This window comes from Pristis pectinata, chromosome 13 (genome assembly GCF_009764475.1).
Source record: "Pristis pectinata isolate sPriPec2 chromosome 13, sPriPec2.1.pri, whole genome shotgun sequence".
NCBI classification, from domain to species: Eukaryota; Metazoa; Chordata; class Chondrichthyes; order Rhinopristiformes; family Pristidae; genus Pristis; species Pristis pectinata.
Window position 1 is genome coordinate 44826736 of NC_067417.1, and position 27647 is coordinate 44854382.

A 27647-nucleotide genomic window follows, 5' to 3' on the forward strand; every position below is an offset into this window, starting at 1 on the left:
CCCGAAACGTTGACCGCCTGCTTTTCTCCACGGATGCTGCCTGGCCTGATAAGTTCCTCGAGCATCATCGTGTTTTTAATCTAGGTCCCAGCATCTGCAGTCCTTTATTTCTCTTCCATTTCTTTTACTACAGCTGGGAGGGTATCACTGCATCGCACAAATTGGTCCGTGACTGGTGGCGCAGTTGTCATTGACCATCAGTGGGGGCACAGCGGGACGGGAGGCGCAATCTGAGTGGCTGCAAGTGTCCGACCTTTAAGCGGCGCTGCTCAGGGAGTGACGTAGCGTTGGCGCACGGCGGGGGCTGCCGGGTAATGTAGTTTGAGGGGGAACTGCGCACGCTGGAGTTAATCGGGATTTGAATCGCTGCTGTGGGATTGGCATGAGCTCTAAGAGGCTTCGGGCTGAGCCGGAGAATGGGGCTGGAAGGAAGAGGCAGCTGAAGCGAGAGGTTGCGGAACTCAACCCGTTGTTGGTGGAAGCGAAGGAGCGAGTGAGCGAGGCCTGGAGCCGGGGCCTCGAGTACTCACACGGTGAGGGGAGTGCTGAGGGCCCCGGAGGACGGGCTGCAGCTCTCAGACTGCAAAGAGCGGCAGGGGGGTTTTCAAAGCAGGACAGGCAAAGGTGTCGAGGTCGGAAACACGAGAGACTGCAGTTGCTGAAATCTGGAGCAAACCAAACTGCTGCATGAACTCCGGCTCGGGCAGCATCTGTGCGGGGAAAGGAACAGTCGGCGTTTCGAGTCGAACTCCTGCATCAGGACTCGGGCTGGGTCTCCACCCGAAACGGCAACTATTCTTCCTGCGCCCACCCCACCCCACCCCACCCCGATGCTGCTCGACCCCCTGAGTTGCTCCAGCAGTTTGTTTTTCAAGTGTCAGTTCGGCGTAATCTTGTATCAGTTGGAAGGTCATACTCGAATCCCATGCAAAGATTTGAGCTAATCAGGGCTGACAGTTTAGTGCGGTGGAATATATAAAAAAAACACGTGAAGTGGAAGCAATAGTGGACTAAACAGTCCCTTGAGACTGTTTCACCAAATGTTACGATGAAACAGCTGGCTGATACTATCCCTGGTTCATTCCTGCCTGATCCTCAAATTCTCTGATTTCCTTAGTGTCTGAAAATCTATTTATTTCAAACTAATATGCTCAATGACTGAACAGCCATGGCCCTATGGGCTGCAGAATTCTGAAGGTTTGTAATGCTCTGCATTATGAAACCTGTCATCATTTCAGTCACCTGAACAGCCAGTCCCTTATTTTGACACCTTCCCCACTAACTCTGAATTCTCAAGCTCGGGAAAGAGCTTTTTGTGATCTACTTTGCCAATCTATCAAAGAATCTTGTACGATTAAATGAAATTTCCTCATTCTTCTAGTCTTCAATGGATATTGGCCATTCTTACTCAGTCTTTCTTCACTGAACTGCCTTCTCATTCCAGAAATTAATCTAATGAGTCTATGCTGTACATATTGAAAGGCAAGTATATTCATTTATAGGAACAGAGAACAAAAGTGCACATAGTTCTCAAACTGATGTCTCAGCAAAGTGTCACAGAATTAGAGCGAGTCTTTCTTTTGTTTCCCATTGTGCCATTTGCCTTGAATTTCTTGCTGTATCTTTGTTTACTTTCTGCTCAAGAACCAGTGCAACAACATCCTTTCGTTTTCCAATATTTATCAATCTGAACTATTAACTCAGTTTCTCTCCTCTCCTCCTCCCTCATTTGCTGAGTGTCCCCTGTATTTTTGGCTGTATATTGCTTTTATTTTTCGTCTGCTCAAAGATCATTCCTCACAACTACCTTGATATCATTGTTTAAAAGTAGTCTATCTTTACAATTTGGCTTGTATCTTCTAAATGTAAAGTTTCATGGAATTTTTAACTTCTAACTCCTCCAAATAGTGGGTGCCACAGGAATTAGTGGTGAGGTCCAATTTCACGCAATATCAAGAGTTCAGATGGAATCAATATTAGTTTATCCAAGGTGATTAATGTTACAATGCTGGGTGGCAATAGTGAGTTGTAAGGAGGATGATAGAGGCTTCAGGCTAAATGAATGGGTGAAAATGAAATGAATAATATAGAGAAAATATGAGCTCATCCACTTTGCTAAAAAAGATAGAAAGGCAGAGTAATTTGTAAACAGTGAGAAATCAAAATGCTTGTTCAGAGTGACTTGTTTGTCCATGTGTATGAATGTAAGTAGGCTAATGCTATGTTGGCCTTTATTGCAAGAAAATTTCAGTGTAAAAGCAGGGTTATCTTGCTCCAGGTTCCTTGTGAGACAGCTGGAATATCGTGCATCTTTCTGGTCTCCTCACCTACAGAAGGATACACTTGTGACAAAGGGTTTGCAGTGAATATTCACCAGACTGATACCTGGTATGGCAGGTTTGCCATATGTGCAGAGAGTAAGTAGGCAGAATCTATACCATCCTGGATTTAGAGGAATGAGGGATGATGTCATTGAAAGACTTAAAATTCTTGGTCCTAGGTGGCAATGTGGACTGTGAGGGGTTGTTTACCAGTTTAAGCCTAAGTGAATTGGCAAGGTTATAGCGGATGGAATATATCGTGAAAAAAATGCGAGCTCATTTACTGTAATAGACAAAGTAGAAAGGCAGATGATTTTTGTTTGAGGTTGGTGGTGTTTTCACAACTTGCAAGCTGTTTCCAGTTGGAGACTCTAATACATAAGACATGCAAGTTGGAAATGATTTGGAATATATTTTACTCTAACTTTTGACTCACTGAAAAATAGTTTCTGCTTCACAGTGAAACTATGGTTGCAGTATGAATCTAGGGTTCATTTTACCTTGGATGGAAATGATGTGATGTTCTCTAGAAGGAAAACAGAATACTGGAGTGGGGATGAGGAGTTGATCTTTCCCTGGACTTCAGTATCTAAAACCTGGGTCACAGTTTCAAAATAGGATCAGACATTCAGATTGGCGATGAGAAGAAATTTCTTCACCTCAGAAGCGGTGAATATTTGGAATTCACTGACTAAGAGGAGTGTACAGAACTCAGTAGCCCACGCTCAGATTGATAGGTTTTTGTATGTTAGAAGAATCTAGGGATATTTGGATAAGTGCATGAACTTGGCACTGAGGTTAACTATCAGCCATGATATGATTGAGGCTGGAACAGGCATGAGAAGCCAAAATTAGCGCACAAGGTTTGATTGAAATTGATGTGGAGTACAAACACAGTGATCTGCACATCTTGCATGTTCAAACATTCATGCCTAGGTGTAGAGCTCTGCACATGCTGAGAAGAAGAATTCAAGTGTAGACCAGGCAAGGCAAGTGAAACCAATACTGCATTTATTGGTACTTGTGATAGACAACAAATATTTTCCTTTTATATTCTTTAGATGACTGTGATCATTCAAATTCCCTTTTGTTTTTGCAAACAATCTAAATTGTAAGAAAAACATTCTTATGCCTAATTTATTGCAGCATGACTCCTCCTTGACAGGATATTTACCTCTGCCTTTCTGCCTTCCTTTACAGAGCAGGGTCTGCTGGTCAGCACTCAGCCATTCACACACTGTGTGATACCAGATTTTATCCAGAGTCAGTCGTTCCTGACAGGGCTTCAAAATGAGCTTCTGCAACTAAACTTTCATGAAAAATCCAATGATCTCTATAAATTTAAGCAGGTGAGAAGCAGATTATGCAGGGAGCGAATAGAAGGGTTGATTGTAGGGAGAACAAAATTAAACTGATATACCAAAAGAACAAGGCCTTTTGCTGTGTGCATGTTAATGACTTTGTGCTGAGGAGTTACTGATTTTATTGCTTTGAATGCATGAAGCCTGTGTGTCATGCTGCAATAGATACTTAAGAATGGTGTAGACTGTGGGGTTCTCACCAGTAAATGAACTAGTTGCCCAGTGTAGACAAGAGAATCATTGTACAACTGACTCTTGAAGTGATAGATGTATGAACAAAAGAAAGAAAGAATTCATCAATTTTCACTTACACAACTTTTTTACAGCCAAATGACTGCTTTTATCGTGTTGTCATTGTTATGCTGTCAGAAAAAAACTTCATACAAAGCTTTGGAATGATATAAACTGAGACAATGAGCAGAAACCCTGAAACATAGGATGAGGTGTGCAGTTTTAAATTTTGCAGTGACCTGGGGCAATCACATTACTTTCCAGTTATAATGGTTGCTGGCATTTTTTAGTTTCTTAACAGAGACAGCAGGTTGCGAGCATTTTAAAAATATTATTTAGAAGTCTTTATTAGCTTATTCAAGGTAAATTGGAGAGCTTAAATCTGGATAGCATAAGACACAGCCAACCTCCATGCAATGATGCCAAAAATGACTGTTAGTTGAAGTGATGAGATGCATTTCTGAATGTAACTATTCTGACTGAGCTAACAGAATGAGGTTCCAGATGAGTATTCAGAGCTAACATTTTGATGGAGCCATTGAAGGGACAGTTCTAGTAGTAAATATACAGTTAGAATTGATTGACTTTTTTTCTATGTTAATGTTATGTTTTGTTTCCTGATAGTCAGATGATCTCAGGAGGAGGAAAGAGTACCATATCTCAGCACTAAGGTAAGTTACTGTGAACCCAGAGCTTATCCTCTTGTGGAGTTCCTAGTAAAGTTCATTGACACTTCCAGTGAAATACATTGCCCTGTTACAGTAATGGAAGATATTACAGATATCCCTCAATTTACATGTATTTTATTTATGGGTTTTGGCATAATGCATTTTAGGATACATATTCAACAAGCTGTAGAAAGGGAGCATGGGAAATGGGGCCCAGAGCGTCAAAAGAGAAAACAGGAAACAGGTCCCAGGTGAGGTTAAAGAGAACACTGAAAATAGGTCCCTGGTGAGTAGGAGGGAGCATGGAAAATGGGACTGCAGTGTGTTTGAAGGGAGCACAGGAAGTGGGGCCCCAGTGTGACAGATACCTAACCACTGGGACTTCTGAGCAATCAAATAGCAGATTATTGGAGTTTTACTGTATTCCTTCATGTTTACCACACCTCTGTAGCTGGTAACACCATGATTTGTGTCATTCCGTCTCTCATAATCTCAACACTTGCACAGACCTTCCCTCTGGAACTTTCTGCCTCTTCCTGCTGTCTCCGCAACCTAATAATTTTTATTATTTCCAACTTTTCTCAATTCTAATGAAAGATGATCAATTAGAAATGTTTCCCGCACCACAGGTGCTGCCTGATCTGCTATTTCCAGTATTTTATGTTATTATTTTGCATTGGATGCCTTGTGATTATAATTTATCATAACTTCAGAGTTAAACTTAAACTTTATTTATACAGCACGGTAACAGGCCCTTCCAGCCCAACAAGCCCGTGCCGCCCAATTACACCCATTTTTTGGTTGCAAAAAGTGCTTGGCAATGCAGGGAAGAATTGATATTCATTTTGATCAGTGTGCAGGGAAAACTGCATATGTAGCATTGTGCCGTCAACTCTCAAAAATTGAGTGTTCGAATCTTAACAACTGGCATCAAGAAACCCAGTAATGTGCAAAAAATGTTTTGCAGTTGCTTATTGTTCGCATGTAATATGTTTTCACCCAATCAGTCTTTAAATTTAGTTAATTTGTGATCTAACATATTTAGTTGAGATTAAGCTGTTCATATCTTTTTCTCAATATCTCTCCAGGAAAATACTTTATGAAGACTTTCGTACATGGCTTTCAGATATTGCAGGTGTAAAACTGGAAAGCACGGTTGATATATCCAGCGCTAAGTATGAATACACAGGTATGCAGTGATAAATGTATAATGTGGTACATATTGGGGATATTGATTGCATGTCATTTTACTGTGGGTGCTGCCTATGTTCTATTACATGGGACATATGGTGTCACAGTTGCAATGTTGTATGACAATATGCATTTCATTGACTCTGATATGCACAGAATGAATATTTTTGCTGAGTTGCAGATATCCAAGTAATGTCTTGCACTGGGTGTACTATAATCGCTGTATCAAAACAGCGATGTAAACTAGACATAACATATATGATAATGGTATGTTAAACCATGCAGTAGAAATATTGCATACAATTAACTAATTTGAGACTGCTTTACGGATGGGTCTTTAAAGTTATCAGAATAGTCAAATACGAAAGTCCTTAGGAAAGAGATATCCCAATTTTAAAAGTCGGTTTGGAAGCTGTGTTTAATGTACTGGGTGTGCCTGGAGAAAAGTACGGTTTACATCTAATACTATTTTTAATGCTTAACTGGTGGAAAGCCTGACAAAACTTGGGTTTTTGATAAGGAGATAGACTTCTGCTTTCTCACATCATTTAGAAATGTTAGAAAATGCTTTGCATACATTGACTTGCCATAAAGTGGTTGTCTTGCTAGATAGGTAAAATTGACAGTACTTTTATATATACTCATGAGGTAAGTAATCAATTAATTTGCTTTTGGTTTTGGTTGAGTGAGCATTGATAACTGGGTCACCAGAGTTTTTTTCTCTGTTATCCACTCAGAGCCCTTGCAGTCATCATGCCCACCTTTCGCAAGCTCATGTCATCCATGAAGAGGATTGTTAGAGCTAGATAAGTGGTCATTATAAAGTTTTGGCAATATAGGGAAGAATTGATATTCAGTTTGATCAGTGTACAGAGAAAACTGCATGTAGCATTACACTGTCAACTCTCAAAAATCAAGTGTTCGAATCTTAACAACTGGCATCAAGAAACCAGTAATGTACAAAAATGTTTAAGGCTAATTTCCACCTTCTCAATGCCATTCCTTACAGCATTGCAAAGACAAATTTCTAGGCCCTTTGTATTTCAAGGGATCCTTAGAAGATAAATGAGAAAGCACTTCTTTCTTTTCCCTGAAAAACAATAATCCCTGTGTTTTGCCTCATGTCCCATATTTGCACACATTATTATTGCTCATCTGAGTCTGGAATTTTTGTGTAAACAGCTTATTTAATCACAAGGCAATTGCAGCTGTTTTGCTGTTGCTGATGTATCTTGTCACAGGGTCCATTGAATTGAAAGGTGAGGACAGTTTGTAGACTTGCTTGTTGCCAGGAGAAAACATAATACAGACCAACACTGGATTAAGGAAGCTGCCTGGTTTAAGTGACGGTGCGCAGAATGTTGGATGTTACCAAACCATCAACAGAGGTTACATGGTTTCGAGGAACTAATTTTAAAAAAACTGCATATTTAACAGTGACATTTGTTAAACTGAAAATGAAATACTCAGCACTCAGTGCTCAATACTCTGTTTAATCAAACATCATTTAGCTAGCAACAACACTGAAATTTTGAACCCAATGCTGTTGCAGATGTGTTGCTCTGTCATGATGATGAGTTAGAAGGGCGGAGAATAGCATTCATCTTGTATCTTGTGCCTGAGTGGCAAGCAAGTGATGGCGGCACCTTGGACCTTTTTGATGCAGATGGTGAGTAGGATCTATGATGTATCAATGCCGTATACTGCTTTTGCCATGACTTCCTGGTGACTCTACCCAAGAAGTGTCTATCTGATATTCATCATTACGATGGGCATGTTTTGTGCTGATTTTGTGATTTTTGGTTCTCAGTAATTAATAATATGAATGCCTTGGCAACACTCTACAATCAAATATATATAAGCATAATGTGTTATTGATGTTGATAGAATTTACTGTGGGGCTGCGGCAGGGTAAATGGGCCTAGCAGACTCAAGCCAGTTTCTAATGGTGGAATTCAAAATCAAAATTACTATTGTGACAAAATTAAAACAAAGAAGGAACAAACAATTATTTATGTACAGTGAATTTAGGATGCTGCTATTTACTATTTTTCAAGTCTCTTTTTGGCATTTAATATGAAGGTCTCCATTTAGATATAGAAGTGAATGGTTTAGTAAAATAGAAAATTACCCATGGTCCCTGATTGTATTGGCAGGTGAGTGTCAATCAAACCACTCTCATCAGTGTGGATCCAACAACTCTCCAGCAGTTTGATGCTATGCAGAACAAAGCAGTTCATCTGATTTGCATCTCATCAACCATCCTAAACATTGACTCCCTCCATCACCAGCACACAGTGATTGAAGTCGATGAAATGTAGTGCAGTTACTTGCGTGGGCTATTCCAACATCACCTCTAAACCCATGATCTTACCACAGTCACGAGGGAACAGCCCTGCCTGCAGATTCAGCACCAATTTGCTACCATTCTTTTTGGAAATATATTGCACATGCTTCATTGTCTGGTTCTAGATCATGGAACTCCATTCCCTACAGCAAAGTGGGAACACCTTCACTAGTTGATAAGACTTCTGCTTTCACTTCTAGTCCTCAGTGGAATGTCAGGGCAGAAGATGAGGGTGTATGATCTTGCTTGTGGGTGTGAGAAGTGGTATTTGGGCAAATCTGAAGTGATGTATTCCTGCTACTTCTAGCTAAATAAATATATTCTAGTTTCATTGCGTGGAAATTGCAGGCTTACCATTATGCTTTTGAATTAATTGTCTTTTACAGACCATTACCAGCCTTGGCAGATTGTCAAGTCATTAACTCCTTCGTGGAACACATTAGTTTTCTTTGAAGTTTCTCCTGTCTCTCATCATCAGGTACAGAGGTGAAAAAGTTCAATGTAAGCTAACTGTGGACAAACAGACAAAGACGTTTCAGATAAATACTTTAGACTCACTGTATCTTTGTTCTTGTTTCCATGAACTTGGCTTAAGGGTGTTGTGACAAGTATTCTGTCATTGATGTGCTTTTCCAATATGTCCACAATATTATAAGAAAAAGAATCAGCTTTGTATAAACGTATAGGAAAGGAAGAGTAATAGAGAATGCCAATTAGTACAGGCAGCACCTGAGTCAGGCAATATCCAGTCTTGCAGAGAAGGATGCATCCTCCAACTGGGGATAATGGGGATAATTCTGTTGAACTGACTAAGTAAACATTGGAGTTAACAAAGTATCAACATGAAGCTGTGCCACCTGATACATGGATGATAGCTGACAAGTAGCAGAAAATCTGGCACTACCAAGGGTTAACTGTGCTACCATTATGATCGCCTCCTTCAGGCATTTGGTAATGCTATCCCAAAGATGTAGAACCTTGGAGGTTTCCATCTTTGCTTTGAGCTCGTTTTGCACTTTATCCACTCCCACAGCAGTTAAGTGGGGTTTGGACTATAGCCTCACCCCTTCACTTGGCCAGGCACTCTGCTTCAAGCCTTCTGATTTGCTGCCAGCGAGTGTGTTTTGCCTGACATTTTTGTTAACCAAGCAGCTGTTAAAATATGCATTAAAACTACCGCCAGTCTTTGCGAAGATGAGGAACATTTTAATTCCCATATGACCTTCAAGATTTGGCTTGTTGTCAAAGTGTAGTTTAATGAAACTATAAATGATTTATTTTCAGTGCACCATGTAATATGACTCGCTGTATTTTAGCATTCACTTCGTGCTTTACCCATCCAGGTATCTGAAGTCCTGGTAGAGGGAAAGTGCCGTCTTTCTGTCAGTGGCTGGTTCCATGGGCCATCGTTGGAGAGGCCCCCTCGTTATATCGAATCTCCTACTCCTCGAATGCCACATATTGCGTGTGATGTAAGTTAAGATCTATCTCACTCACAGCCTGCTTCAAATAACCGTCATTGTTATCAAATACACACAGAAAAGGCAAAAACACTGTTGAGGCCTAGCGTAAAGCCTCTCTTACTCTGGCCAAGAACACACTTCAACTGCACTGAAGTATCAATCTGATATTTTCCTATCAGTTCCAGCCACCTTTGAAGCCTTTCTAATCAGAGCCAGTTTGTGCTAAATCAATGCCATACTGATACAGTGGTTAACACCCCTTGATTATTTTGTTTACTGAACCTTCTTTAACACCCACCCTGTGCATCATAGTCCTTCAGTTCAGCATTTGCAGAGTCTGCCAGGTCCACATATGGCTTAATGGCTACTTTGATACACTCAGTAATGGATGCAAGTCATCTTTGAGCTTGGAGAACTCAAAGCCAAGGAAGGGGAGACCCAAATTCCACAAGAAACAACAATATTTTCAGTTTTCTGCTTGAAAGCCACCATATCTGCTCAGATCTGCTGGTTTTTACCTACTGAGCTAGGCAAATATTTGGCTCAGTCAAATGCTGCATGAACATAGAACAGTACAGGCCCTTCTGCCCATGATGTTGTGCTGACCTTTTAACCTCTAAGATCAATCTAACCATTCCTTCCCACATACCTCTCCATTTTTCTATCATCCATGTGCCTATGTAAGAGTCTCTTAAATGTCCCTAATGTGTCTGCCTCTACCAGCACTGCTGGCAGCGCGTTCCAGGCACCTACCACTCTGTGTGTGTGTGTGTGTGTGTGTGTGTGTGTGTGTGTGTGTGTGTGTATGTGTGTATATATAATATAAAAAAAACAACTTGCCTCTGATATCCCCCCTGTACTTTCCTCCAGTCACCTTAAAATTATGCTCCTTTGTGTTAGCCATTTCTGCTCTGGGAAAAAGTCCCTGGCTGTTCACTGGATCTATGCATCTTGTACACCTCTATCAGGTCACCTCTTATCCTCCTTTGCTCTAAAGAGAAAAGCCCTAGCTCACTCAACCTATCCTCATAAGACATGCTCTCTAATCCAGGCAGCATCCTGGTAAATCTCCTCTGCACCCTTTCTAAAGCTTCCACGTCCTTCCTCTAGTGAGCTGACCAGAAATGAATGCAGTTCTAACTTCTGCTTCATCGAGTCATAGAGTAATACAGCATGGAAGCAGGACCTACAGCCCAACTTGTCCATGCCAACCAAGATAACCATCTAAGTTAGTCCCATTTGCCTGCATTTGGCCTGTATCCCTCTAAACCTTTCCTATCCACGTATCTGTCCATATGTCTTTTAAATATTGTCATTGTAACTGCCTCAACCGCTTCCTCTCTCAGCTCATTCCAGAAACTCACCACCCTTTGTTCGAAGAAGTTACGCCTCAGGTCCCTTTTAAATCTTTCTCCTCTCACCTTAAACCTATGGCCTTTAGTTTTTGATTCCCTTTCCCTGGGAAAAAGACTGTGCCCCTCATGATCTTATACAGCTCTATAAGGTCACCCCTCAGGCTCCTACACTCCAATGAATAAAGTCTTGGTCTGCGCTACCTCTTGCTATAAGTCAAGCCCTCAAGTCCTGGCAACGTTCCTGTAAATCTCCCTTGCACTCTTTCCAGCTTAAAGACATCTTTCCTATAACAGGGTAATGAAAACTGTATATAATACTCCACGTACGGCCTCAACAACATCTTGTACAACATCCCCACTCCTTTACTCAGTGCCCTGACTGATGAAGGCCAGGTTACCAAACTGTACCTGCATGGATTTATAAAAGGGAAATTGCATCTGATAAATTTGTTAGAGAGTTTTGAGGTTAAAACTAACACGTCTTTTTCACCACCTTGTCTACCTGTGACGCCACATTCAGGGAACTATGGACTTGTACTCCGAAGTCCCTCTGTTCTACAACACTTGCCAGGGCCCTACCATTCACTGTGAAAGTCCTTCCCAAATTGCAACACTTTGCACTGATCTGGATTGAACACCATTTGCCAATCCTCTGCCCACTTACCAAGCTGTTGAAGATCCCCTTGTAATTTTTGGTCATCTTCTTCACTGTCCACGATACCATCTTTTTAGTGTCATTTGCAAAGTTCTAACCATGCCTTGTACATTTTCATTCAAATCATTTATATAAATAATGAATAACAATGCGATCTCTGTAGTACACCACTAGTCACCGGCCTCCCGTCCATAAAACAACCTTCTACAATCACCCTCTGCTTCCTACCATTAAGCCAATTATGTATCCACTTAGCTCGCTCTTCCTGGATCCAGCTGAGTACCAATTACTTAGGATGGAAAGTATGTTCAATTAGCCAATTCAAGCTTTATGTTGCATGTGTCCTGCAGGCCTATTGCATGCAGTGGGAAGAAGCAGGCATGAAAAGAATCATAAATAGAATTTAATGTCATATTTCCTTGTAACATAGAACATAGAACAACTACAGTACAATTCAGGCCTTTTGGCCCACAAAGCTGTGCTGAACATGTCCCTACCCTAGAATTTACTAGGCTTACCCATAGTCCTCTATTTTACTCACTCCATATACCTATCCAACAGTCTCTTGAAAGACCCTATCATATCAGCCTCCACCACCACTTCCGGCAGCCCATTCCACGCACTCACCACTCTGAGTAAAAAACCTTACCTCTGACATCTCCTCTATATCTGCTCCCTAGCACCTTAAACCTATGTCCTCTTGTGGCCACCAATTCAGCCCTGGGGAAAAGCCTCTGACTATCTACCCTATCAATACCTCTCATCATCTTATACACCTCTATCAGATCGCCCCTCATCCTCCGTCTCTGCAAGGAGAAAAGGCCGAGTTCCCTCAACCTGCTTTCAAAAGGCATGCTCCGCATTCCAGGCAGCATCCTTGTAAATCTCCTCTGCACCTCTCTATGGCTTCAACATCTTTCCTGTAGTGAGGTGACCAGAACTGAGCACAGTACTCCAAGTGGGGTCTGACCAGGGACCTATATAGCTGTAACAATACCTCCCGGCTCCTAAATTCAATTCCCCAATTGATGAAGGCCAATACACCATATGCCTTCTTAACCACAGAGTCAACCTGCGCCGCCACTTTGAGTGTCCTATGAACTCGGACCCCAAGATCCCTCATCCTCCACACTGCCAAGAGTCCTGCCATTAAGACTATATTCTGCCAACATATTTGACCTACCAAAATGAACCACTTCACACTTATCTGGGTTGAACTGCATCTGCCACTTCTCAGCCCAACTCTGCATCCTATCTATATCCCTCTGTAGTCTCTGACAGCCCTCCAAACTATCCACAACACCCCCAACCTTCGTGTCATCCGCAAACTTACTAACCCACCCCTCTGCTTCCTCATCCAGGTCATTTATAAAAATCACAAATAGTAAGGGTCCCAGTACAGATCCCTGAGGTGCACCACTGGTCACCGACCTCCACTCAGAATACGACCCCTCAACAACCACTCTTTGCCTTCTGTGAGCCAGCCAGTTCTGGATCCACACTGCAATGTCCCCTTGGATCCCATGTCTCCTCACCTTCTCCATAAGCCTCGCATGGGGTACCTTATCGAACGCCTTGCTGAAATCCATATACACTACATCTACTGCTCTCCCTTCATCGATGTGCTTAGTCACATCCTCAAAAAATTCCATCGGGCTCGTAAGGCAGGACCTGCCCTTGACAAAGCCATGCTGACTATTCCTAATCATATTATACCTCTCCAAATGTTCATAAATCCTGCCTCTCAGGATCTTCTCCATCAGCTTACCAACCACTGAGGTAAGACTCACCGGTCTATAATTTCCTGGGCTATCCCTACTCCCCTTCTTGAATAAGGGAACAACATCTGTAACCCTCCAATCTTCTGGAACCTCTCCCGCCTCCATTGATGACACAAAGATCATCGTCAGAGGTTCCGCAATCTCCTCCCTTGCCTCCCACAGCAACCTGGGGTACATCTCATCCGGTCCTGGCGACTTATCTAACTTGATGCTTTCCAAAAGTTTCAGCACCACCTCTTTTCTAATATCTACATGCTCAAGCTTTTCAGGCCACTGCATGTCCCCACTACAATTACCCAGATCTTTTTCCGTGGTGAATACTGACGTAAAGTATTCATTAAGTACCTCCGCTATTTCTTCTGGATCCATACACACTTTCCCACTGCTGCACTTGATAGGCCCTATCCTTTCGCATTTCATCCTCTTACTCTTCACATACTTGTAGAACGCCTTGGGGTTTTCCTTGATCCTGCCTGCCAAAGCCTTCTCATGTCCCCTTCTGGCTCTCCTAATCTCTTTCTTAAGTTCCTTCCTTTTAGCCTTGTACTCCTTCAGATCTCTAACATTACCTAGCCCTCTGTACCTTTTGTATGCTTTTCTTTTCCTTTTGACTAGATTTATTATAGCCTTCATACAACACGGTTCCTGTATCCTATCATGACTCCCCTGTCTCATCGGAACATGTCTGTTCAGAGCTCCACACAAATATCCCCTGAATATTTGCCATATATCTTCCGTACTTTTCCCAGAGAACATCTGTTCCCAATTTAATCTTCCAATTTCCTGCCTGAGAGCCTCATAATTCCCTTTACTCCAAGTAAACACCTTCCTAGCCTGTCTGTTCCTATCTCTCTCTAGTGCCAACGTAAAGGAGATAGAATTATGATCACTATCACCAAAATGTTCACCCACTGAGAGATCTGATTATGTAATTTTGCTGATGATAGCTAGGTGGCAGTAAGGGCTGTGAGGATAACAAAGACAGGCTTTAGGGGGATACAGGCAAGTTAAATGAATGGGCACACAGTTGGCAGGTAGAATATAATGTGGAAAAAAACTGGTAGAAAAAATTGCAAGGCAGATTTTTTTTTAAATAGTGAAAAGTTGAGAGGTGTCCTTGTACGTGAATCATTGCAAGTTAGCATGCAAGCAATTCAGAAACCAGACAGTACGTTTGCCATCATTGCAAGAGGATTTGGGTACAAGAGTAGAAGCATCTTCCTGCAATTAAATCGGGCCCTTGTGAGACCGCTGCCGGCCAGGTTTTCCTCCTTAAGGAAGGTAAAACTTGCAGTAGAGAAAGTGCAGTGAAGGTTCACCAGATTGATTACTGGGATGAAGGGGTTTTTTATATGAATAAAGATTAAATAGACTGGGTTAGTGATGCATTGAGTTTATAAGAATGAGAGGTGATCCCATTGAAATGTACAAAGTTCTTACGGGCTTTGACAGAATAATGCAGCATTCTGGTGGGGTGGGGGGGGGGGGTAGGTGGTGGGTTGGGGGGTCCAGAATTGAAGGTCAGAGTCACAATAAAAGAAATCAGTCATTTGGAACTAAGATGAGAATAAATTCCTTGACTAAAGGGCAATAAGGCTTTGGAATACCCAAGAGGTCTGTGAAAGTACAGTTGTTTGTGTAAATAAGACAACAATGGTTTAATGTTAAGATATTGAGAATTAAAGGATAAGGGTTAGTGTATGAGGTTGATGGTGAGGTAAACGATCAGATGTGATCTTTATGATGATATTAGCATTCAGAAGAGACCTAATGGCCTGTTTCTGTGTCTTCAAAGAACACAGCAGGATGTTCAAAATCGATATTTATGAGACACTAATCCTCTGTTATGTTTTGTCTTACAATGTTTCAGGAAGAAATTCTTTATGAATGGATCAATCCAATTTACATGGATATGTCAGCCCAAGCTAATATCCAGGAGCAGTTTGAAGAAAAATCTGAGATTCTTCTAAAGAATTTTTTCAAGGTAAGCATTTAACAGTAGATAAATTCAGCTGAATTTAGAAAATGCCTCTGGAGAATGAACAGGAAAATAGACATGGTTATGTCACATTGTCCTTGGGAAAGTCTTTGGAGTAAATTCGTTCCTTTGTTAAAATGTCAGTTTATGGTGCCTTTTTTTTCCACTGTTAACTATTTTTGTGATGTTTATCATTCACAGATGGTGGAATCCACATCTGGTTGCTAGGAAGTTTTTTATTTGATTGAATGCTGACAGTCAAAAGATTGTAGACGTTGAAAGCTTTGCTGGATTTTGGAAAGTTACTGATTGCTACAGGCAGTGAAAGGCAGAGATGGGTGATTTCAGGGAAGATACTGTCCTATCCTGGGTTGTAGGGAGAATGCAGAGTTTTAACCTGTTTAGATAATGTCAATTGATTGACCTATGTAGAACAGAGTATTTTTTAATGTTATGTGAAGCTGTTTGTATGGATTTAAAGTAAGTGACTTTTCCTGTACATTTGAACTTACTGAAACTTATTCTGTACATTTCAGTTTAAGAATTTAAAGCAATCTTTGCTTCACCCAGATTATGTCAAACCATCTTTGGAGAGATCAAAGAAACAAAAATTTAAAAGGCACAGAAATCTAATCTAGATTGCAAAATAATTCTTTCGTTACAACCCTTGGTTTTGCTTCAAGTGGCCATAGGGCAGTCTAAGTCAATGCCATAAAAATAAGATCCTCAAAATCAAATACTATTGGTGCCAGTAAATCCAAAACTGTGTGTCACATTTTCAGATTTCAAAGCTACACAAAGACCGCAAACATCCTTAACTGTCATCTTTGTTATATGTAGGGTAAGGTATACAAGGAACTGGTTGAGATTTTTCCTGCATTTCTGCTTCTTTGAATTAGTAAATTTAGAAAGAAACCACATTTACACAGCAACATTTGTGGTCTTGGGATGTCCCAAAGTGCTTCACGGCCAGTGTGGTATTCTTGGAGTGAAAATCAAAAACTGCTGATGTTGGAAATCTGAAATAAAAACGGAAAATGTAGAAGTACTCAACAGGTCGGGCCATGTCTGTGGCAAGATGAGGTCTGACCTGCTGAGTATTTCCAGCATTTCTCTGTTTTTACTTCAAGTATTCTTGGAGCGTACCCGTTATGTAGAGGAATGTATCAGTTAATTTTTGCATGGTAAGCTCCCATAAATTGCAATAATGATGATATAATCCCTTTTTAGTAATGTTGGTTCGTGGAAAAATGTAAGCCAGGAAAAAGCCTCTTGCAAGAGAAGGCCTCTTCTCTGCTTGTGTGAGCTTTTGGTCAGAGTTCTGTGGAGGTAGATGAGATGGGACCTTGATTTACAGTATCATCTGAAAAATAGCATCTCAGTGCGATTCTCCCCCAATCAGTACTGTCCTGTCAACTCAGATTATTTAAAGGCATAGTCATGGAGGCATACAGCACAGAAACAGGAACTTCAACACACTGAGTCTGCACTGACCATCAAGCATTCATTTTAATCTAATTTGTCGAAATCGCACAACCATCTGACTTGGGTAAGAATGCTGTGCCTGAGCCAAAGTTGTCACGGTAAAATTTGAATGCTGGTTTCAGTTGTTGAAAGTCATTAATTATTAATAATTTTCCTTTTGAAATGAAGGGAGAGTTACTGGGCATCCTTAGTCTTCTCAAGTAAGCAGTTTATCCTGATTAACTATTGGTCCAGGGCTAATTATTAACTGTGACCAGTTAACTGTTCATTTTTTAAATGAACTGATGCTGACCCTAACTATAGATTAGGCTTGACCCTAATAAATGATTTGTATATGGTGATGTTTTAGCCTGAAATAGAAGAATCCATTAACTGTCTTGCATCTTGTGGCAGTTTTCTCACGAGGACGCATTAAAACCTTTTAGTTAAAAAAAAATGCAGAATCTGGAAATACAAAAGAGAAACAGAGAAGACTTGCAGCACTCAACATATAGCGCTGCACATTTGTGGAAAGAGAGTCAGGGTTAACCCTTCAGATTTAAACCTCTTCATCAGAATTGGGGAAAAAGGGCAAGCAAGTTAGTTTGAAGTTGCAGAGAAGGTGGGGGAAGGATGGATAGAACAAATGGAATATCTCTGATAGGGTGAGGCCCTGGTTGCTGTAGGAATAAGTTATGAAGGTCATCTGGTTGGTGGGTTAATGGGGATAATTAGAGATAGAGAGAGGGAGAGAGAAAATGAATAAAACCTATGAAATAAGGGCAGTTAGAGAATGAGATTACAAAGGAACATAAGTTGTGAAATGCAAAATATCATACAATTACTATTAATGTGTGGGTACCACAGAGCGTAAGCGTAACCATAACACAAACATTTTTCTGCACCTGATCAGAAAGAAAAATTTCAGATGATATATGAGGCTCTATCTAACCCGAAGATTAAATGGAAGAGAAGAGGACCTGCCAATAAAAGGTAGATGGATCAGAACTCTGAATACATTGGCATTCATGAATATTGAAGCTGTTGAGTGATTGAAGACACTTATCAATGGTATGCTTTGCCCCAAAACACCTGTGTAGAATTTATAGCAGGGCATTTCTGTAACTGCATCACTCCAAAAATTAAGGGCATCTAGATCTGGAATGGAAGAGAAGGGCACCGTCACCACACTTACACTTCATTATTTCAGGAATAGGGAAATTACTGTGCGTACCACAAAATGCACATTGAAGCATTGAATGCACCATTTTTTTTGAATCCCTCACTTTTTCGTCCTATTAAGTAAGATCATAGGATCAAAGCCCAGCCAATATGTTGCTGACGTAATGCAACTGGCCTGGCTTTGACTCTTTGTTTAAAATGTCATTCTCCACAACAGTGTGCTCTTAGAATACTGCACAATTGTACAATTTAATATCTTTCATACTGTTCTGTGCTACCATCCTTAGGTGCTATAATGTGGTGCTTCTGTATTTTTACAACAGGAGCTAACTTAAGCTTCTGCTCGTAGCAGATGGATTGCCAACCTTTGTTATTGTTGAGGTGTCTGACCTTTTATGTCCTGGATTTGTGACATGCTCTCTGATAGTGCCTCTTTGCTTCATAGATGCTATGATCAAGCAGAGGAAGATGGCCTTCCTGACATTCTTGCCAAATGTATGAAGCTCTTTCGTTCTGAGGCCATGTTCCTGCTTCTGTCCAATTTTACTGGCTTAAAACTGCATTTCCTCGCAGCCTCAGATAATGATGAAGACGAGCAAGAGGATGAACTAGAGCTGTCCAGTGGAAATGAACATGCATGTTCTAGCACTGAAAAGGATGGCAAATCAGATTCAACATATCCTGAAGGCAATGAGAGCAGAGAGGGAGAAAAAGCTAAAACAACAGAAAAAACAATGCCAGGGGACAGTCCACCAGGTAAGATATATTGAAAACTATTTTTAGATATGGCAGATCCTATAGGGACTTCATAAATGATGTTATTTGAAGGCATGTTGAAATGAATTTTGTAATTAATCTCTGCTTTCAGAAGCCGCTACTAGCCTTTGAAAATATTTTATATTTGGACTTCTGTTAAGACTGTAAACTGTGTAGGATATTTATTATTAGTTATTAGAATGTATGTTTCAGCTGCAAAGCCAACAATTATTGCTCTTGAAGTCAGTGGCTGGTTAGACCATTTCACATTGGCTCATGTTGCTGTCAGCCAAACTGCATAGGGGTTCAGTTTTCCTTCACTGAAGAATATTGAGGAACCAGATGAGTGATTGCAACAAACCCAGAATTTCATGGTCACTAATTCTAATACTGCCTTTTGTATACTACATTTATTTAACTAACTTAATCTAAATTCTCCATCTGTTTTGGTGTGATTTGACCCAGGTGAAAACTTCATCCAAATCTCTTTTCCAATCCTTTGCATTACTTAACCAGTAGCAAAAGCATTGTATTCCTATTGCTGTTATATAGGACGTATACAGTGAAAGTCAAAATAAAACAATAGTTGGTGACCTCTGAACTTGAGATTTGGAAGATATTACATCTATACTGCATGCATGGAATTCAGTTGTGTGCATTTCAATGGATGATTTAATATACATTTGAGAGTAAATATCAAAAAGGGTGCACATATTAGAAATCTGAAAAGATTCAACTGGCTGAATGTTTCCAATACTTTCTGTTTTTATTTTATATTTGAGAGTGTCTCAGTGGCATGGATGGATAATGTCATGTCCTGGTGGTACTGTGGTAAATCAAAAAGAATTGTCTGAATTAGATGATATTAGTGAAGCTGGTGAGACCATTGCTGAATTTTAACTAAAGGGAAGTTCGTGTAATTAGGTGTAATGTAGGTTTTGCACTGTCTAATATTGCTCTCCTTTGAATTCAGTGGAGAATAAAATTGGATGGGGTTTAAAGCCAAAATTGTATTTAAGCTTGTTAGTTATTCAGTGGCAGATTAGATTAGAGTTCCTGCTTGACCGTGGAGTTTCAGAAATCAGTCTGTGATTGATGAAGGTACAGAGAAATGTTTAATGGCAACCATGGTGTGAAGTTAGCAGGTCAATTTGTGTAAGAGAATGAAGAAGATATTCAACTGCCTGAATAAAGATTCAACAAGACACTGAGTTGAAGTGGCACTTGGTTCTGTCTGGATATGTCGCCAGGGAGATTGATTTAAATCAGATGGAGATGTTGAATAAGTTGACATCTTATTGTTAGACTGCAAGAAGTGTTAGCTTCAATGAGACTTCATATAAGATAAGCAATCATTCAGCATATCAACATAGTTGGTACAGTCAGCACAGGTGGTACCCAGGTTAATGCTGCTGGCATGTGAGGATACTGACCTCGTGCTTCAATGTGATATCACTGATGGGGTAATGTGGAATTAAGAATGGGAGCAGAAAGCCACAGCTGTAGGTCATCCAGCAGGCTATTTAAATACATCTGAGCATCACCGACATTGGAATGATGCCAGGGTTTCTATGTGTTGATAGGTGAATATTCCATGGCAACTAAATAAAAAAGAAAAGATGATGAAATTAAAAATAACAGATGGAGACTCTATTTGGTTCCTCACATACTCAATGAATAGCAAATTAAAGGGTATGAAGGTGCATCAGTCATTTCTTCTTTTTCAGAGTCAAGTGTTCCTGTTTGCCAAGGAGAACTACGGCATTGGAAGAATGGATACTACACCCTTATCCACGACACCAATGTGGAAAACACAGAATTTGCCCTGGACCTGTTGTTGAGCTGTGGCTGTGAAGGTAAATGTTGATGATTTTAGTCTACATGTGCATTACAAATCTAGTGTGATTTTAGTGATTATTAAGGAGATCCCTGTTGTACAGCAACTGGATGTCATCAAGCTGGCTGACCAAACAACTACTTCAAAAACTTCTCTCAGAGTACAGTTCAGAAAAGAGAAAGCTTCTACTTCAAACATTAACAGTCTGCTTCTTGCAGATTAATCAGAACTATGTGGAGAGCTGTGGAGGTGAAAATGCTGGATCTTTTATGAATTGGATGCTGAAAAGGGAGGAACTTGCCCATTCTGGATGGATGAATTTGAGATGGCGCAAGAGGCTTTCTTCATCTGTGTGATCAGTTGTCTTCTTTTCCAAGAAGTCATGGAACTGCACTCGTTAGAAGACATTACATTTTCTCCAATGAATGTAAATACCTCCCTAGAGTAATCTCTTGTATCTTGAATTTGTACTTCGCCCACTCCTTTCTGATGAATTTCATTCTTCCTCCAACCCAGATTCTCCAGAGATGACTATTATGTACATTTCTCCTTCATTTCATACCTTTGGCTGATTACTGAAACTAGTAATATTCTTGATAGTTGTGCAGTGCCAGTAATTGGCAACAGTTCACAGACTGCTGGGTTAGTTCCTTAAACTTGTTGATAGTTGTTGACTAACATTACTTGGTACATAAATATTGTTGATATAATTATAGATTTAACTGGTTTTGGTGGAAATGTTATTCATGATACAACAAACTAATGAGAATTTTTTTTACTAGCTGTACTTTGAAAATCAAAATACTGCACAGAATTTTTCAACAATAACATCCTTTTTTTATTATGTACATTCAGTTTTGTTTTAAATATTTTTGTTTGAACTGCAAACACTGATATCACCAGGACTGATGATGCTAAAGGGTGCCAAAACAGAGCAATAGGGGAAATATTAATTACTGCCCTGGTCAAAAAAATATTGAAATTAGCTGTGTGATGCAAGCACAATTGATACAAATCGTTCTTGGATGGTACTGTTGGAGGATGGTTTGTAATCTCTCTCTGATATTACAATTGGCTTGGGTGATTCCTTCAAACCATTACTCTCAATGCTATAATCAGCACTTGAGCTAAGATCATTTTAATGTCTTTTGAGATGGAATTCCTCATGCTAACTTGTTTCTACTGTAGTACGTAGCAATTTTTGGATAACATACTTCTGTAATAACCATGTTTAAAAAAAGAATGGTCATTTTGTTTTGTTTGGAATGTAGTTTATAATTTACATTGCATCAGGAACTGAGAGGATTGAATGGTGGTTGTACTGGCCTAAACAATTTGGGTTGGGAATCCCTTCCTGAGAAACCTAAATTAGATAGTGCCCTTAGAATGGTTGCATTTGAATTGACTACCTGTATAAGGTGGTTGGCTTAGTAGATTTGCTGATTAATTTAGTGATGGAGACTAGTATATTGAGGACAGGGCCCAGTTTGCGCTGCAAAAGCCACCATCCTATCCAATAATCATTGGGTCACGTTATTGGATACCTAACTTGTCTCATGCTATTGTGGGGAAGAGGGAAACATGGCATTGGGAAGTACCAGCAAGTGATCTGATCAGAAGAATGAACTTATGTGTATTACTCTGTTTCAGGCTGGGATGAGGAATTTGGTGGTGTCACTTCATACATTGCAAAAGGGGAAGATGAAGAGGTATGAAATAAATTCATTCAAATTCTGATCTGTCAAGAACGAAAGAACTTGCATTCACAATCTTGTGGATGTCCTAAGGAGATTTGAAATTGATGAAATAATAGATCTGTAATGAATATTGTGATTTTTGGAATCCCAGCAGCTAATTGTCTGCAAATTCCCACAGACATAGCATTCTGTGTCCAATCGGGTAATGACATGAAAGTCAGATTTACTAATGTTGGTTGAGGGATAAATATTGATAATGATACAAGGGAGAACTCCACTGCTCTTCAAAATAGTGCTGTGGAATTCTTTGGTATGAAAGTGTACTTCAGTGCAAACAGACATATGCATAGGAGCATAAATTACTTCAATGATTCTGTTCAATAGTAACCCAAACATTCTACGACCAAGGAGAGCATTGTAACCCAGCCTGCCAGAGATCAACATTTGCACTGACCACTAGAATACATTTGTTTTTCTTGGTGGAGCATGTGTACTCACATTAATATTGTGGGATCAGATTTGCAATATTAATAGTGTCTTTTTGAAATGGAACGGTATTGTCCTTAAATGTATCAGATGCTTAATTTGTGTCTGCAGTGGGGTGGCATGATTCAAAAAGCAAGAACCAATGTCGTAAACTCATAGTTTTAGCCAAGTTGCTGAGAAATGGTAGTGTAGCGGTTAGCGTAACACTATTACAGCGCCAGCGACCTGGGTTCAATTTCGGCCACTGTGTGTAAGGAGTTTGTATTTCTCCCTGTGTTTGCTTGGGTTTCCTCTGGGTGCTCCGGTTTCCTCCCACATTCCAAAGATGTACGGGTTAGGAAGCTGTGGGCATGCTATGTTGGCTCCAAAAGCATGGCGACACTTGCGGGCTGTCCCCAGAACACTCTATGCAAAAGATGTGTGTTTCGATATACATGTGACTAATAAAGATATCTTATGTAATTCTGAAGAAGCATGAATTCAAGGTCAGGTATTATGGCATGTAGAAGGAACAAAATTCATTACAGTGACTAAATTGTTTATTGCAGTAGATGCTTGTGGGTAAAAGAGAGTTGCCAAGTGTTCAATGCCAGCACATTCTGCTAAGGGTGAAAGGCAAAGATGGCAAAATTAAGAAACCTTGGATGACAAAAGATATTGAAGGTTTGATCAAGAAAACAAAGGAAAGATATGGGAGGTACAGGTAATTGGGATCAAGGGAGTCTCAAAGAATATTGAGTGTGTAGAAGAAAACTTAAGAAAGAAATGAGGAGGACAAATAGTGGCCATGAAAGATCCTTGGGAAGTACAATTGAAGAAAATCCCATGACATTCTGTATCAGGAGCCAGGGGGTAGCCAGAGAAAGAGTTGTCCACCTTAGGGTCCAAAGGAACAATCTATGTGTGGAGCCAGGCGATGTGGGCCAAGTCCTAAATGAATACCTTGCATCTGTATTCATCAGGGAGAAGGACGTGGAAGATAGTGAGTTCAGGGAGGGTATGTGGATAATCTGGAACAGGTCAATATTAAGAATGAAGTGGTGTGAGATGTCATTGACACATAAGGGTTGATAAATCCCCATGGCCAGATGATATCTATCTCAGGTTATTATGGGAAGCAAGGGAGGAAATAGCTGAGGCCCTGACAGAGATTTAGCATCTTTGTAAGCTACAGCTGAGGTGGCAGAAGACTAGAAGATAGCTCATGCTGTTCCTCTATTTAAGAAGGACAGCAGGGATAAACAAAGTAAGCCAGTAAGCCTTACATCAGTGATAGGGAAATTATTAGAGTAGATCCTAAGGGAGAGGAATTATGTATACGTGGAAAGACAGGGCTTATCAGGGATAGGTTGGATTTGTGCAGGGAAAATCGTTTCTCACTAATTTGTTTGAGCTTTTTGACAGGGTAGCTAAAAGAATTGATGAAGGCAGAGCAGTAGACTTTGTCTATATGGACTTCAGTAAAGCATTGGACAAGGTCCTGTATGGCAGAATGGTTCAGATGTTTAAGGCACATAGGATCCAAGTCAAGCTGGGTAATTGGATCCAAAATTTGCTTGGTGATAAGAGGCAGAGGGTATTGGTGGGAGGATGCTTTCTTGATTGGAAGTCTATGAGCAGTGATGTACCTCAGGATTCCGTGCTAAGACCCTTGTTGATTATGATGTATATTAACAACTTGCATGGGAATGCAGGAGGTTATGATTAGTAAGCTTGCAGATGGGATGAAAGTTCTTGGTGTTGTGAATAGCAAGGAAGGCTATCTACGGCTACAGCAGGATATAGATCAGATGGAAAGTTGGATGGAGCGTAGGCAGATCAAATCTAACCCCAACAAGTTCGAGGTGATGCATTTTCAATGATCAAATAGTGGCAGGACAATAAATGGTTGGGTGCTAATGGATGCTGATGAACAGAGGGACTTTGGGGTTCAAGCCCATAGTTTCCTGAAAGTGGTAACGCAGAGTGTTAGGGTTGTGCAGAAGGCACATTGCATGCTTGTCCTCATAAGTTGGGGCATAGAATATAAAACTGGAATGTTATTGTTGCAACTTTACAAAGCATTGGATGGATCGCAGTTGGACTATTGTGTACAGTTCTGATTGCCACATTAAAGGAGTGATGTGGTTGTTCTTGGGAGAGTACATTCAGCAGGATATTAGCTGGATAGGAGAGCTTTAGTTATGGGGAGAGATTAGATGGGTTTGGGTTGTTTTCCCTGGAGAAAAGGAGGCAGAGGGGTGACCCGATAGATGTGTATGAAATTATAAGGGGCATAGATAGTCATAATCTTTTTCTCACGCTAGAAAGTATCAAACACAAGCAGGCAAAGGTTTAAGGTGAGAGGAAATAGTTTTAAAGGGGGTTTGAGGCAAAGGTTTTTACACAGATAGTCATTGATATCTGGAACTGGCTGCCACAGGAGGTGGCAAACAATTGTAGCACCATTTAGATGGACACTGAAATAAGCAAAGCACAGAAGGATATGGACATAATGTGGGCAAATGGGCTTAGTGTAGATTGGCATGGGCATGGTGGACTGAAGGACCCAATTCTGTGCTGCACAACTCAGACTCTATGACCTGCACAGGAAATCCCTGCACTAACCAGCTCTCAGCAAAACATCAGGAGCCTGGGGTTTGGTCATGCACCTTTAATCTTCTCCAGAAGAAAGGAAAATAAATCAAATGTCATCTTACTATAACATTATTCATTCTTAATTGTTTATGTTGCATTTCAGTTACTTGCCCTTTGTCCAGAAGACAACGCATTGGCATTGATCTACCGAGATAAAGAAACACTGAAGTTTGTGAAACATGTTAACCAGAGGAGCATCACTCAGTTTAACGGGAAGCATGAGGGGAGGGGATTCTGGGACTTTTCCTTTGTGTATTATGAGTGATGGTACATCTGCCTTCTCTTCCTAAGTCGTTGCATCTGATGTGGGATGAAGCATAAAAGTGTTCAACACTATGGTCTTCCTGAAAAAGGTTTTTGCAGCAATATGTGTGAAGCCATTCAAAAACCTGATACATGATGGTTGCACTTAGATCACAACTGGATTTCAGATGGGCTGATAATTGGCTTTGCCAGTTGGTTGACTTGAATGAGGACCTACTTGGACTGGGAAAAGGTACTGTTAAAGTCCCAATTTCATATAAATCACTGACATCTGTTTTGAACAACTGTGGCCTTCTACTTCCCTATTAAAAATATGTTTGAACAGAAGTGAATTAAGTCTCACTTAATTTCTCTTGTCTAACATTGGCTGCACTTTGCAAACATCCATCCTTAGCTTGCAAGTGTACATTCAGCTTTGGGAGCCCCGTAGGTTTCATGTACTTCATAAAAAGAATATCGCAATAAATGTATAATTGTTTGCAGCAAAGTTGGTGATGTTGCTATTAATATCTGCTTAATTTGATTGTGATATAATCTTGTAATGGTAGATACTTTTTGGATGTATTTTTTCTGTTTGTGTTTCCTCTGGTTTATATTCTTTTCTATCTAACTTTGTTCCCTGTCATGCACCAGTTCTTGGCTGAGAGGGTGGGTAGCTAAGTTGTCTGCCCTCTGCCCCGTGAGCTCTGAATGCTATGTGGGAAGCCAAGGCAACTGTTCCTTTGCTTTTCCCTCCATAATGAAATGATGCACAAAGTAACGTGAATTTGATGGTGTCACTCAGAAGCAATAAAGATGATTGGGAAGCACAATTGTTACCGATGTGTAAGAGGCCACTGTATTCAGCATAGGGATTTGGATACATTGTCTTCATCTGATTATGTTGTTGAAAAATGGTAGGAAGCCTGATGCTGGCTGTCAGTGCACAGAATAGAAAATGGATCCCAACCTCTCACTGCAATCATCCCACATGGTAAAGAATGCACTCAGTTGGTTAACTGACTGGTGTGGCTGCCTTGATTTTGGGCACTAATCTTCTATGCAAAGAATGGTACAAAACAAAGATTTGCGATATCAGCCCTGTTGACATTATAAAACTGGGAAAGTCAAATGGGATGTCAGCCTGTACTGGAAAAGAGCTTTAGTATAACTGTAAGGAAGACATTGCAATTACATGGTTCTCTGGCAAAATGAAATCTAGAATATTGTGCACAGTTTTGGTCTCCAGACCTTGGGGGGTGGAGGGGTGGTGGTGGTGGAAATTGACTTTGTGGCATGCAACGAAGGTTTACTAATTTACTGATTGATTCCTAGGGTAAGAGGATTCCATCAGAAGAGGTTGGGTATAATGGATCTCTGTGTTTGTTTGGAATAATGAATGACTGACCAGGAAGGCTCAGAGACGAACTGGCAATGAAATCCTAGCAAAGACAAGTCAAGAAAATTTTAAACTAATATCATAGTACAATTCCATTAGCAAAATATTCTGCAGAGTTTGTTCTAATTAGTTAGGAGTTGAACTAAGATTGTGCAAATTAACTTTTTTAAAAAAACACCTTTCAAGTTAATATCAGATACTCCAGCCAGCCCATCAGCTTATACAGTTGAAGGATAAAGATGATAATTGAACCTACTGCCCTCCATACTTTCATTTTAACTTTCACAGAAAACAGGTCAGATTCAACTCTGGATGGTGCTTGACAACCAACAGTCTCTTGGAATCAGAATGCAAAGTGCTGGAAACATTTTGTACATCAGGCTTGACACTGAGCACAAGGATAAATCTGTCTTTTTCTTGTGGAGCATGTGCACTCACAGTAAAGTCTCAGAAAAAGATTTGCAATATTAATAATGTCTTGGGAATGGAAGGGCATTGTCCTTAAGTATCAGATCCCTAATGTGTGGCTGCAGTGGGACAGCAGGGTTCAAAAAACGAGAACCAATATAGTAAACTTCTAGTTTTCACCAAGTTA

At 40.4% G+C, this 27647-nt stretch overlaps 1 protein-coding gene across 3 annotated transcripts; it reads left to right on the forward strand.

Moving 5' to 3' along the window:
* Window positions 1-281: 281 nt before the first annotated feature.
* ogfod1 (2-oxoglutarate and iron-dependent oxygenase domain containing 1) lies at window positions 282-26285 on the forward strand. Of its 3 annotated transcripts, XR_007957339.1 has the most exons (14): window positions 304-533; window positions 3522-3670; window positions 4538-4584; window positions 5670-5770; window positions 7325-7441; window positions 8506-8597; window positions 9463-9591; window positions 15244-15357; window positions 17729-17808; window positions 18443-18753; window positions 20481-20609; window positions 20809-21017; window positions 22241-22299; window positions 25514-25568. XR_007957339.1 is itself a non-coding variant. In XM_052028130.1 (13 exons), exons 1-13 carry the CDS (start codon window positions 383-385, stop codon window positions 25673-25675), a joined length of 1641 nt encoding a protein of 546 aa, XP_051884090.1. In that variant the 5' UTR covers window positions 282-382; the 3' UTR covers window positions 25676-26285. The 3 variants fall into 3 exon arrangements, 2 of the variants coding, with proteins under 2 accessions (XP_051884090.1, XP_051884091.1); XM_052028130.1 differs by lacking the exon at window positions 20809-21017 and having other exon boundaries at window positions 282-533; window positions 25514-26285; XM_052028131.1 differs by lacking the exons at window positions 3522-3670; window positions 20809-21017 and having other exon boundaries at window positions 4542-4584; window positions 25514-26285.
* The last annotated feature ends 1362 nt before the right edge of the window (window positions 26286-27647 follow it).